Below are 13,043 nucleotides of genomic sequence, written 5' to 3'. Positions count from 1 at the left end.
CCGTAATTTAACATAACGGATGATAAGATTATTGCAAAAAAATTTTGATAGCGACATAAATTACCCCAATAACTTAACATTTTAAATTTTTTTATTTCTTTAAATTTCAGTAGTATACATATACGGCTTTGTAGAGAACATAGAGATATATTTATTTATATACGTCGGACTTTCTTCTGTTTGCCCATCCATCAGCAGCAGACACTCAACATTTTAATTCAAGTAGAAAGTAACGTAATTTTAATTTAAAACTAATTCAATGAATTAATTAAATACAATTACAATCTGAATTGGCATGGCCAATGCCTAACGCTGACGAGATGACATGATAAGATTAGTAGCTTTATGTCTGTTTTGGATCTACCTAATGGGCAGTAGCGCCGGCGTTTTCAGACGCGCCGGCGTCGCCGCCGCCGCCGATTCTTTTTCAAGTTGACCACGCCGCCGCCACAAAGCCTGTCGGCGTAAACCTCTAGTATGTACATACATAGGTGCTAAATGTAGTTACGTATGTATAAACGTCCTAAGCATATTTGAGATACATACATGCATTTACTGAAAGCGATATATGGTTATAATCATACTCACTTCTAATCCCATTAGCAGCGAATGCCTCGAAAAATTTCGTTAAAAGTACAAAAACCACAGCCAATGGGTATTTATATTTAATCGGCGGTAAAGATGTTGTAAGTCCATATTTCAATGATAGCCTTCGTTCATATTTTCTAAGATATGTTCCGGCATCAGCCTGTGTGATGTCATCTGTTGATCTTAAGGGCTGAGGCGAGCGAGTTGCATCAAAAAGTGCAGGCAGTGCTGAAATGTTTATAATACATAAGTGGATAATGAATTGAAATAAATAAAATAGATTTTTTTATTAACTAATGAATTTTTGGCATACAAGAACTAGTTTTTGTTAAGCATTCTCAAACCACTAACTTTAAATGGCAATAAATATTTTTTTTTAGTCTGAATACACCGTGCGACAGTCATTTTTACACACACAAAAATCAATATGCTCGCGAAAGTAGCGGCCAAATATAAGCAGAACTGCATTTTTAATTTTTACATCTGTACTCAGCATTTTTTAAGCACTTTGAAATTTCTAGAACATGATTAATTAAAAAATAATAATTTTAAAAACTCAGTGCAATTCAGAATAACAAGATGGGTATCAACTAAAGGCAAACATTCTCTAGAATTAAGGCAATGCAATTTTTTGGTTCACAAAGACGAATAGGCAATGAAAATTACCTTTCAATATTTGTTTTTTTTATTTTAACCTAATCTAAATCTAAGTGGAATCTTTGTAAAATGATCTTTCAGCTTCATAGTTTAAAAATAAATACAGTGCCGGGCAAAAGTATTGGCACAGAAAATTTTACGCAATATCTGCAAGTTTTTTATTCTAATTTATTTTCGATAATTTTTTATAAAAATATAGGTGGTCCTACACCAAAAAACATAAAAACTAAATCTCTTAACCTTGTGCAAAACTCAGAAAAATCCATTAAATTTGCATACTAATTTTCAACTTTCAATTCAGATTAAAAAAAAAAAAAATGCAGTTTTATAGCTCATCTAATTTTAGTATAACAAAGTGCAAGCTTGAAGTTGCTAAAAAATCGCGTTGATTTTTGGCAATTTTTTTTTCACTCAGGTTCTTCCATACATAGTATGTTCAACAATTATTTTTTGTATGGAGAAAATGAGCAACACCTTCCACTAAAAAATTGCCAAAAGTCAACTTGCACTTTGTTATACTAAAATTGTAAAAAAAAGTTTAGAGATCTTGTTTGTAAGTTTTTTTTGAAGTACGAACTATATTTTTATTAAAAAATATTGAAAATAAATTAGAATAAAACACTTTGCATATATTGCGAAAAATTCTCTTTACCAATACTTTTGTCCGGCACTGTAGATATACATACATATCTTTTTTGAATAACAATTCTTAAGGTTTTATGTTTAGTTCATCTTAAAACAATTAGTATTAACCTTTGAAGGAAAAAATGTACAACTATTTCGTGTAAAAAAAAATGGCCTCGAGTCAGTATTGCACTCATTTTTTCTAATTTATCTCATTTTTACACATTATGATTGCTAATAACTACATATGTCACAATCTGTAATTGCGATTTAAATTCTAAACTTGTTCATGAACTTAATATACCTATGTAATTTCTTTAAATTTGACATGCTATTTTAGTAGCTTTCGTTTAAGTCTAATTTTATAATGAACCAACCGTGTTTGTTTTGTTTCAACAGCTAGTTAATTTTTTTTACTGCGCGAATTGCTTTCGGTAATTCAATATGTAGTTTTTATGCATACATATTTATGTACATTAGGCCGTACCAGAAAAGAAAAGTTCGCCATACACCTAAGTCTTTAAAGTATTTTTCTAGTCAATTTCGCAAAAAATATTTTTTTTTTTTTTCCTTTTTACATTTTTTGTCATAAGTATCTTCGGCATATACAGTCGGTTCTTAAAGTATGATATATCGGTGTTCTTATCTCGAGGAGAAATTTTTTTTGTTCTGAAGTTCGTTGACCTCAAGTAACCGGTTCTAGTACTTGCCCACCATATTGCAAGGTCTTATCACTCTAACGTACCACCCTAANCTAAGGTAAGACGTATTCTACGTCAAAAAATGTATTGCCGAAAGTACATACATATGTATGTATGTAGGTGCCACCGAAAAATTTAAAAAGGCGACCGTATGTTAGACGACCTTTTTTGTTTTCTTGTAAGGTGGAACCGTTTAATGTACATACATACGTATATGTATATACTATGTACATGTCTGTGTTCATATGGAAAAGTAGCTTATGTCGAAAGGCTGGCTTTAGTATAATGTGGCATTGCCTTTATTCTTTAAACGACAAGGAATTTTTTGATAAGACTTAATAAGAAAATTGACTTGCTAGTATCGGAACTACTTCTTGCACGTTTATTTGCCAAAAGTTCTTCAACAGCTCAGCGCCAGTGAGTCATTCGCAATCGTGTGCTGTGAATGCCGATTTATACTAAAGCCAGCCTTTCGACATAAGCTACTTTTCCATACGAACACAGATGTTTATATTTCATTACTCATTGGGAGAGGCCTTACATGACTGCATCTTATTACAAATCACAATGTGATCAGCTTATCGCTGTAAATCAAAAAATTCTTATCGCTCTATACTCCTTAACGCTTAAACACAGACAGAATATACTTACAAGCATAATATGTTTAAGTTCACTTGTTATTTAACTGTTTTCCGCCTTTTAGTTGAACTAACATAAATGGCAAATAGTCAATATAATGTATTAAAAGTTAACAGCGATTATGGGTAATCTCTGTTATGGCCTATGAAAAGGCTTAGCAGAGTTGGAATCTGATATGCTTATGAGAAAGATGACTAGCGGTTTAAGTGGTTATTAGCACTAGTTCATGATGATGCATAAATACAAACATAAATAATAAACATCTACTATGTACATATGTACATACATATGTGTATATACTTTCAGGTGACGCACTTACTCTCCTCACTAGCGATCTGCGAAGCACGAAACATTTCTCCCTCTGGGTTCGCGGTGCGTCTAACCGGTGAGATTGATTGAGATAAAGTCTGACTACTTTACTCGGTGGTTGGCCTTTAAATGTGGCTGCAAGTAATGGTGCCGGGCGAATGTGGTTGGGGTGGCGTGCAATAACGTACCGCAATAATATAGTTTTAATTTGTAGTGAACTCTTCACTGAATGTTTAGCATTACCTTCGGTTTTATCAGTTGTTTCTCTGTTTTGAATTTTCGTTTTACATATAAACTATTTTATAAACCTTGTAGATTTTGAGTAAAAAAGCCAGCATTTTTTATAGCGTAAAATCTTTTAGTCTTGCACTCATTTCTAATTTTCACAAAGTACAATTTCGTGGTCATATCATATGAATGCACTCATTTTTTTTTTTTAATTCCACTTTTCGATTCCACTTTAAACAACTAGTAGCTCGAACATTTTCAACCGCCCACGAACGCGTCTTGCTAAACACTAAATAAGCTATAAAGAGCTCTAGCGCTCATTCGAATTTTTACTCCTAGCTGCAGTTTGCTACTTGAACTAAGCGCTCGCGTCTTGTGATTGTGGTGACGGTCGCACCGCTACCAGCTGCTGTTGCTTCTTTATCGGTAAGACGTTGCATTCGTTTTTGCTCAAACGAATTTGGTCTACAATCTGTCTACAGCTTTGTTATTAATTACGTATTTTTTTGGTTGCACCTACTTCTGACGACAACAATTTTTATTAAATCTTATATGCCACAATTTGTTTTTGCTCTTTCATTTTCAAATGTATAGGTACTTCAGAGATTAACCTCTCGCTGGCTTTACAAATTAGTCTTAAAATCGTTGCAACCTTATCTCTTTATGTGCTTGTATGCGTAATCAGCTAATATGTAGGGTTTTTTATCACCCAGCTTTATTTGTAGTTCATCTTGCCTGAGGTACAAACATAATATGTACATATGTGCACATGCGCAAATATGACTCTTATCATTTAAGAATTCAAGAGCTGTTTGACCCATTTAATTTTGTTTTATATATATGTACATATATGTATTTGGCAATCTTATTTAAATGTGTATTGTCATAATTGGATACTCCAGCCCTTCTGATCCAAATTTCTCTGAAGTGTCCTGCATATGAAAATTCGCTTCTAAAAACGGTAACTAATTACATATTTTTAAATAATTTTCGATTTTAACGAGCATAGAACATTAATTTAAATGATCCTCCTATTTAACCAGTAGGCTGCTGCTTGAGCTTTTTCTCTATGCGTCAAGCCAATAATGCATATAAATATTTTTGTACATGTAAACATATAAATACTGTTATCATTTCAGACCTTCTACAATAAAATACAAAAAAGCAAAAGTAAGAAAAGCTGATTACAAGTCACGCGGTCTGCATATAGCCATGCAATTTTTTCCCATGCAATCATTGGTTTTGCTTATATGCAACTGATGCTCTACGCCATCTCTGTTTATTATTCATAGCAACATAACACTGACAACCAGTAACAAAGAGACATTACATTACAACAAATTAAGTTTTATTTATTTTTTGGTTTATAACTACAGATCATAAAACAGAAGAAGGTAGATTTCTTATATACAATTTTATGTAGTTTTGTAGCTATTCGGAACAAATTTACTATTTAATAATGTAATGTTATTTTAATGTAACGCCTAGCAACTGTATTGATATTAGAGTCGAATTAGTAAGCATTTGAAATTGTGAGACAATGAGATTGATGAATTTGGTTGAAGTGGACTCTCGTTAGATTTTTCGTAGGCACACGGAAGAATTGCTCTTATATCCATAATCCGTTTTTCATACCCCACAGATAAAAGGCGTAATCTATCCTTTGCCGTATGCAAATTTTCAGCGTGCACATTTACACTAGCTTCTTTGCTTCAAAGAAGCTCTTTAAGTGTCTCATCTGCCAGAAACCCATAGTGATCAAAACACAAGTTTGCGCTAACGACCACCACAAAACGCGCGCATTGGTACTTTCACTTGTGTGACGGAAACGTTCCTCGCGGTAGCGTTGATAATTCTGCTCCTTAGTAATTTGATCTACTTGATCAAGTAATTGACGTATGCGCAATTGTAATTCAGTCAATTTCTCTTTTTGCGCTACATTCGCGTAATCGATGGCATGCTCTCCCACCTGAATGTCGAGATGCACTCGTAGTTGTGCGCCACTAAACCAAGCTGTGCTATTGGAATACATGCAGATTACGTGTTCGCCGGGTATATGTGAAGTAAAGGAGATGCGGCCCTCCGAACTATACACGCGTGAGAGTATGACTTTATCATCGCTGTCTCGCACTTCAACATGCATGCCTATGCCAGGCGATGAAGGCATAAAACCATTAGAACGAGGATCGTACAATTCAACTTTGTAATTTACTGCGAAGAAAAGAACTTTTGTGTAATCGATACGGTATATAATAAGTACAAATCCCAATTACCAATGACGGTGGTCTCATCAGGTACCTCCTCAATGAAGCATTTACGTTCCGTTTCGGCAATGTGGAAGTACAATCCGAACGTAGTTTGCAGCGCACAAAGTAGTACCACTGCGGCGATTAAGGTTTTAACCATGATGGACACTTATTTTAAAACAAATTTCCTAGTAAAATATGCTTAAAATTTGCTATTTTCTAAATTCGTTTGTAGTCCGACACGTATGCCAATGTAGAAAAATCTGACAGCTAATTATTTGGCTTTTCTTTCTACCTTGTTCGTTGCCCAGTCAACAGGGTGTAATAGAAACTAAAGTAAATAAAAAGTGCGTTTGTTTAAAAAATATGTATACCCAACAAACATTTAGGTTTGAGCTCAACTTGAGATTGAGTTAAGAACAAAGGTATTTCTCGAATCTCCACGATTGTTTCTCAAGAGTACCTCAAGTGGAGGATCATAGCGTTCGCAACAAAAAGGCCATTTTTCATTGTATGAAAATACGGTTGTTTCTCAAGTTGAAAAAATGCTATTTCTCAACTTGTACTTTAACCTGGTTCTCCAGTTGGTCTCAGTGATATCATTGAAATACTGATATTGAAATAGTAAAATAACTTATATCTTTTTGATTGAAACGACATACATATATTAATTTAAATACGTATTGATTTTGTATTTTATTACTAGCTTTGTAATACGTATCGGCCAAAAGAATGGGCATAGGCCGTTTTTGGCCGATTCTTTTTTACTTTTTCCTCAATTTTAACAAATGTTAATCGAAATTTAAAACTGTTTAATCAGATTTTTTAGAATTTTTTTGAGTACAATTTTTTCACGCATTTTCTTCCAAACAAAATATATTTGAACACTTTTTTGTATGGATAAAATACACAACACCTTCCATAAAAAAATTCCAAAAATCAATGGTAAGTCGTAGTTGCTTAAAATTTTCACTTCATTAAAATAAAATTAAATGGGCTACGAAACTACATACATACTCAGAATGTTTCAAGAAAAAGTTTAAAATTTTTACTAACATGGTTTTTGTTAGATAGCGAGCTACACTTTCATAAAAAAATAAGAAACATTAGATAAACGAAAGGGAAATCGCCAAGGAATGCTAAAATGTCGTTACTGTAAGTATTGTTACGATTATCCTTAAATTAATCGCTGAATTCCTAAATCCTTCGGGTTCTTTTCACTGGATTGTTAAATTGTTTACGATACAAAAATACTTTTATCATTAAAAATCTACGGTTATTGTTTATTAACAAATTGTATTCAATACAATCCATTTATAGTCAGCAGAAGCTGCATATTTTTACTACTATGAGTACAACCAAAGAACGTAAATGTATAAGAAGGGACAACACGTTATAATTGTAACGTGTGGAAACATCAGGAGCGTGCTTCCTCTTTTGCCCAAATGCGTTAAGCGATTGGATGAAAAGAGAAGGCACGCTCCTGATGTTCACACTTGCTACAATTATAACGTGTTGTCTCCTCTTATAGATTTACGTTGTTTGGTACAACTAAGAAATGTGATTTCGAATGAACTATTTTTTTAACATTGAATAAGAAAAAGTCGATGGAACAAAATATTGCAGTGATATGTATACATAGACTATATATTACTTTTAATACATATTTATGTATGTACATAAATAAGTGAATAGGTTCTTGAGTGATCATTTGTTTTTCAGTTTTTTGCCATTTAATTTAGTTCGCGTTTTATTTTCTTTGAAGATACTTTGACCCTCACGCTTTCGGCAATAACTGAATTGAGTATCTGAAAGCCTGAAAAGCGCCAAACGCCTAAAAATCTTGTGGTATAGTTGTGCTCTAAATGTATGGCTAACGAATAACGCTAAAAATTGACGAACAGTAAAGAACAATCGAACTATCGACTGCAATACCACAATTTTAATCACCCTCATTGCGTAAGTCGTAAATTAGGCTGAATTGTACGCCTCGACAACATTATCATTGTCTACTGTCGTGTCGTCGTAAGTAAACGACGAAAATTGTCGAAAACTATGCAGTGCTGCCAAGTTTTTCCATTTTAATACACTAGTCGTGTGGAAATTTTAGGCAATGGCGCTAAATTTTCGATACGATTCGACTCTCGAAAAACGACTTGCATTCGGCACGACTCTCGCAATGAGGCTCAATATTTATACTAATGAAGTGCTAACGTCGGCTGGGTAAATCATTTGAGTTTACGAACCTCAAAGGCCTAGGAATTACCCTGTCATGATACAAAAACTCTTGTATCATGTTACCCTGTGGACGATCAAAAAATGACTTGGCAATCAAGTTCAATTTGTTGACGTTTCATTTTCTATTTACAAAAACAAAGACAAAAGCACAGGTGTTGAGTGGGCAAAATTATCTGCAAGCCATTTCCCAATCAAAATTTAAAAACAAACATGGATTTAACAATATTAATTGGTATTGCTACAGCTCTTTTAGTAATTCTCATAGGAATGCTTATTTTCCAGAGGAAAAATAATGCAGGTAAGTTGCATATATTGCAAGAGTTTTTCATAAGATTACCTGTCTCTCAAACATTCACAGGCACACCTGACAAACCAGCTCAACGGGGAGTGCCTATACGAGCACAGGAAGGCGTTCCTAGACGAGCACAGATTGCTCGAAATCAGCGCAATCGCCTCAGACAAAACGCTGCAGCAATTGCAGTAGCAGGGCAAGCATTAGACAATGCTCAAGTCGCTAATGATGACAACGAAGATGGAGAAGATGACATCCCATCTGGGCAAGCTATGGATGAAAAGATGGGTGCAAAGAAGCGTGCTAAGATGGAAGCAAAGGAACAGAAACGTTTACTGCGCGAGCAAGAATTGAAGCAGCGCGAAGAACGCAAAGAGAAAGAGGCTAAACTGGAAGCCGAACGTAAACAAAAGGAGGAGCGTGAAGAGGAAGCTGAACGTAAGGCATCAGAGGCCGAGCGTTTGGCACGGGAAGAACATGAACGCAAAGAACATGAGGAATATTTAAAGATGAAAGAAGCTTTTAAGATCGAGGAAGAGGGTTTCGAAGAAGCGGAAGATTCCGAGAAAGAGAAATTACTGGAAGATTTCATAAAGTATATAAAGGAAAATAAAGTAGTTGTGCTAGAAGATTTGGCAATGGAATTTAAGTTAAAAACACAACAAGTGATTGATCGTATACAAGACTTACAAGCCAATGATACACTAACTGGAGTGATAGATGACCGAGGAAAATTTATCTATGTGTCGCAAGAAGAATTACTTGAGGTAGCAAAGTTTATAAGACAACGTGGACGTGTTTCTATAGTAGAGCTGGCTGAAAGTAGTAATAATCTTATAAATTTGACACCTGTTTCAAGTGCTTAAATGGTTAATTTCAAAAATTTTACATCAAATTTAGAGTAAAAACTCCTTCACTGGACTATTGCTTTAGTGGGTATTGAACAAATTTACGTATCTCCAGTTAAAAAATAATTTTAATACTTACAATATATATGTACATGCGCGATAATAAAAAATAGACTTTAAAATGCAGAACAGTTTATTAATCCGACATTTCTGCGTCGTCATCCATATCCATTTCATAGTCATCTTCCTCATCTTCGCTAGTCTCATCGGGATCAGTAGCTTGCAATTGACATTTAGGGCATTGACATACGAATATGTAGTTTTCTTTAAGGATCTGTGTAAAAAATAAATTTTGGAGAATCCTAGAAACATATTTTGAATAGACTTACCTTTTGTCTAGAATGCCTGCTGCGCTCCAATTGACATTCATCTAAATAAGAAATGCAAATCTCTTCACCCGTCTGTATAGGGGCGACTGCCTTCAGTACCACAATGTCATTCGAGTAAGGAAAGGTAGATTGAGCATTAGGCATACAACTGTGATTTATTTTACTCTGCAGAAGATAGAGGCCAGCACCTTCAGTGTTAAGGAACTCGCCAGCGACTAAAGTAAATAAAACTCAAGAACAATAACATATCCAACCCCACAAAACCCATTTTACTAACATTCTCCAACTTTGTTGTATATATCGTCAATATATTCGTCAAGTTTTACTTTATCTTCTTCCGGTAGTGGCAAATCACTAACTTTTTTAACCCATTCCGCCAGCGTACTTGTTGCGATGCCTTGACTGTTTGTCCCAATCATACCCATTAATGCCTTGAAGGCATCTGCTGTAGTGAACTAAAACGCTTATTAATAACAATATTTTAAATTTTAATACACTGCTTACAGCTGCAAATTCCTCGTCAGCAAATGATCTACAGAATGCCAAAAATAGCTGTTCCATTTGTTGTTCAAAGTTTGCTCCTAACATCTTGTGATATATTTGTTTTTCCGCGTTTACTATTACTGATTGAAAAGATTGGAGTGACTCGAGGAACTGCTGTTTGTTATTACTTTGCTTATACATGGCCATCAAACGTACAATTAACATAATAGTACCAGTCTCCGGTGGGTAATGCATTTTTCTAAAAACATACAGTGTAAATCGAGATTATAAAATTTAATTGTATCTCGACTGCTTAGTGGAACATCGACCTATCCAGGCAGCCAGTTCGAAAACGCCCTATCTCAAAAAAAGTTTCAATAATGCTCTACTTCGGAATTTGATTGAAGAACGCCCTATTTCAGAATTCGTTTCAAAAACGCCCTATATCAGCCCATTTCAATACATTTTGAAGTGAAATGGGCAGTTTTGTACCGAATTCTGCGATAGGGCGTTCTTCCTCCATATTCTGAGATAGGATGTTTTTCAATAAAATTCAGAAATAAGGCGTTCTTGAACAGTTTATTGAGATAGGGCGTTTTCAAACTGGCTGCCGAGATAAGTAGGTTGATCTTCCACTCAGCAGTCGATTTGCTAATTTTTTACCACTTACTTCCATATTTCATTTAATACATTAATTGGATGTGTATCATCGGAATGAAAGGCGCCCAAACAAGCAACACGATGATACTTATTTAATGCCTCTATACGACAATCCTCGGAACAGTAGCGTACTTTGCAACGCTCACATTTTGTAAACTGCTGTAACCAAGGTTTGGTTGGATCGTGTTCTATCAGAGGGACTACTAAAGCTTTGTTATTCGCTAAGCGGCGCACATTTTCCGTAACTGTTTCGAGTGGACGCATACAGTGATCACAAGCTGCATACCCGTATGCGGCGTTCCAAGAAAATTGGCGCGAGACAAAGGGCTCTTCCTCAAATATAGTTTCTCCAACAGCAAATGGTTTTGTCGAGATCATCGCGCGACCCTAATGAACAACCAAATCAGAAACTTTGATTACACAAAAAAGCAGTGCTTTTACAGAAGTTTGTACTTACTTTTCCTGGTATTTCCCTAATTTCGAAAGAATACATTGTCGCGAGATTTCAAAACGGATGCCCTTTTTTATAAAATGTATTTAGCTTTTCGGTTCGAATGGGATATTCTACTTAAAAGTCGCCACCGGTGTGATTGTTTTGATTTGATATCAATCAAAAACATGTGCAATGGGTACAGGGTGACAGCGACAAAAAATGCATGCTGTTCGAAGTATTACCAAATCTGAAATTTATCTATATTTGTCTTTAAATATTTTTCAACAAGAAAAAGTTTAACTAACTAAAATGCCAAATAATTCATGAAAATAATGAATTTATGAGAATAAGGGTTTGCAATAAGATAGGGATACACTAATGGCCTTATTCATAAAAAATAAAGTAGGTTTAAAGAGCTTTATAAAACGACATTTTCATACATTTTTCAGTTTATAAACCTTTTTTAAACTAGAAACAAACTATTATTCTACAAAACTTCTAAATTATAGGCTGTCAACTCGTACCAAAGTGCCCAGAACGTGTGGAACTCAAAAAACACTTTTCGTGCCCGGGATCCAGAAATCAAATGATTTTATGTGTATTTATCTTATATAGCTAATAAAATTAGCAAATACCTACATTTCTGAACTTTTAGTGCTATTTTCCATTTTTGTATTTCACAAAATTTTCTATCGGCTGTAAACAAACAACAGCTGTTATTTCAAATTGACTTCTTGCACATTTATACCCAGAAAAAAAGCCCGGACTGTTACGCACGAAGAAGAAGACATATACAATCCAAAAGTGTAAGGTAATCGCTCGTGTGGAACAAACCTAATGTAACATGTCTTTCTTTAGATAGTACCGTTGAAAATTTGACAACAGAATTGTTAAAAGTTAAAAGCAAAGTGGAAGTAAAATGAAATGGTTTTAAGCAAGAAGTTAAAAGTGAATTAAAAGTGTGAAAATAAATTAAAAATAAAACAAATAACTAGTGTTTCGATGTATATTGAAATTATGATCGATTACACACATTCGAAACAGTCCTGGTAAGTGAAAATAACTGCTAAAATTACAGAGGAAATACTTGTCGGAACGTTTGCTTCGTAATGAGTATTGTAAAAACTGTACAAAGATCAAGAAATATGTATGACTAAAATATGGATAAAAGTTATGATTTTATTTTTCGAGCGCTGCATTAATACAAATGTAATTACATTTTCCGTATCGTTTTTGAAAAGATGAATGAAATAGAACGTTAAACGTTTCTTGAAAATTACCGGATGTTAAATCAAGCTTTTCCGGCAATTAAGATCCGACCGATAGTTTCCAGTTTTTTTGTTGATGTGTTAATTCGGTAGCTGCATTCCAGATGCTTCACGATTTGTAGGTTTTTACAGCAAGTCGTTCCCGGTCGCCACCATATGATTTATTAATAGCGAAAACAGCTTTTCCTGTAAATCCTGAAAAATCTGCAATTTGTGAAGCACCTGGGACGCAACTGGTGTCTAAAACACTCATACTAATAGTTAAAAACAAAAGCCTAGAGGACAAAGTTCCAAAGCGGATTTGTAAGGCTAGACAATAGGATTGCTCAAAGCAGATTTAAAACTAAAAAACCGTGAAACGCAAATTTGTTAACTCCAACGAAGATAATGAAAACCCGCGTATTTGAGGTTGCATAAATTATTTTCTAGAGTGTAAAAAC

The 13,043-nt window shown here is 34.4% G+C and overlaps 4 protein-coding genes and 1 long non-coding RNA gene across 6 annotated transcripts in view; 2 read left to right on the top strand and 3 right to left on the bottom strand.

Moving 5' to 3' along the window:
• LOC108380326 (solute carrier family 15 member 2) overlaps positions 1-3,851 on the bottom strand; it is a 9,854-nt gene extending 6,003 nt beyond the window's left edge. Inside the window, exons 1-3 of the mRNA XM_017636700.1 lie at positions 3,762-3,851; positions 3,529-3,653; positions 589-816 (exon numbers count right to left, since the gene is read on the bottom strand). Coding sequence (XP_017492189.1) covers positions 589-816; positions 3,529-3,562 — 262 coding nt within the window. The 5' untranslated portion in view covers positions 3,563-3,653; positions 3,762-3,851. The remainder of the gene's footprint in view (positions 1-588; positions 817-3,528; positions 3,654-3,761) is intronic.
• LOC108380414 (uncharacterized) overlaps positions 1-3,967 on the top strand; it is an 8,899-nt gene extending 4,932 nt beyond the window's left edge. Inside the window, exon 2 of the long non-coding RNA XR_001849565.1 lies at positions 3,516-3,967. This is a non-coding gene — a long non-coding RNA (uncharacterized LOC108380414). The remainder of the gene's footprint in view (positions 1-3,515) is intronic.
• Smyd5 (SET and MYND domain containing, class 5) lies at positions 765-11,395 on the bottom strand. Of its 2 annotated transcripts, XR_001849563.1 has the most exons (7): positions 11,360-11,395; positions 10,913-11,289; positions 10,264-10,501; positions 10,037-10,214; positions 9,760-9,974; positions 9,510-9,704; positions 765-816 (listed from the first exon to the last, which is right to left on the bottom strand). XR_001849563.1 is itself a non-coding variant. In XM_017636752.1 (6 exons), the coding sequence occupies exons 1-6, from the start codon at positions 11,393-11,395 to the stop codon at positions 9,567-9,569; spliced, it is 1,182 nt and encodes a 393-aa protein (XP_017492241.1). In that variant the 3' UTR covers positions 9,486-9,566. The 2 variants fall into 2 exon arrangements, 1 of the variants encoding a protein (XP_017492241.1); XM_017636752.1 differs by lacking the exon at positions 765-816 and having other exon boundaries at positions 9,486-9,704.
• Positions 5,078-6,294, bottom strand: eca (transmembrane p24 trafficking protein eclair). Its single transcript, XM_017636777.1, has 2 exons — positions 6,020-6,294; positions 5,078-5,957 (listed from the first exon to the last, which is right to left on the bottom strand). The coding sequence occupies exons 1-2, from the start codon at positions 6,150-6,152 to the stop codon at positions 5,440-5,442; spliced, it is 651 nt and encodes a 216-aa protein (XP_017492266.1). The 5' UTR covers positions 6,153-6,294; the 3' UTR covers positions 5,078-5,439.
• On the top strand, positions 8,234-9,604 carry Ddrgk1 (DDRGK domain containing 1). The gene is made up of 2 exons (XM_017636767.1): positions 8,234-8,528; positions 8,589-9,604. The coding sequence occupies exons 1-2, from the start codon at positions 8,441-8,443 to the stop codon at positions 9,386-9,388; spliced, it is 888 nt and encodes a 295-aa protein (XP_017492256.1). The 5' UTR covers positions 8,234-8,440; the 3' UTR covers positions 9,389-9,604.
• Positions 11,396-13,043: the final 1,648 nt, after the last annotated feature.

This window comes from Rhagoletis zephyria, unplaced genomic scaffold (genome assembly GCF_001687245.7).
Source record: "Rhagoletis zephyria isolate East Lansing unplaced genomic scaffold, Rhagoletis_zephyria_1.1 Rzeph_scaffold_00126, whole genome shotgun sequence".
NCBI classification, from domain to species: domain Eukaryota; kingdom Metazoa; phylum Arthropoda; class Insecta; order Diptera; family Tephritidae; genus Rhagoletis; species Rhagoletis zephyria.
Note: the sequence above shows the minus strand (reverse complement) of the source record. Positions and strands in the feature narration are given on the sequence as shown.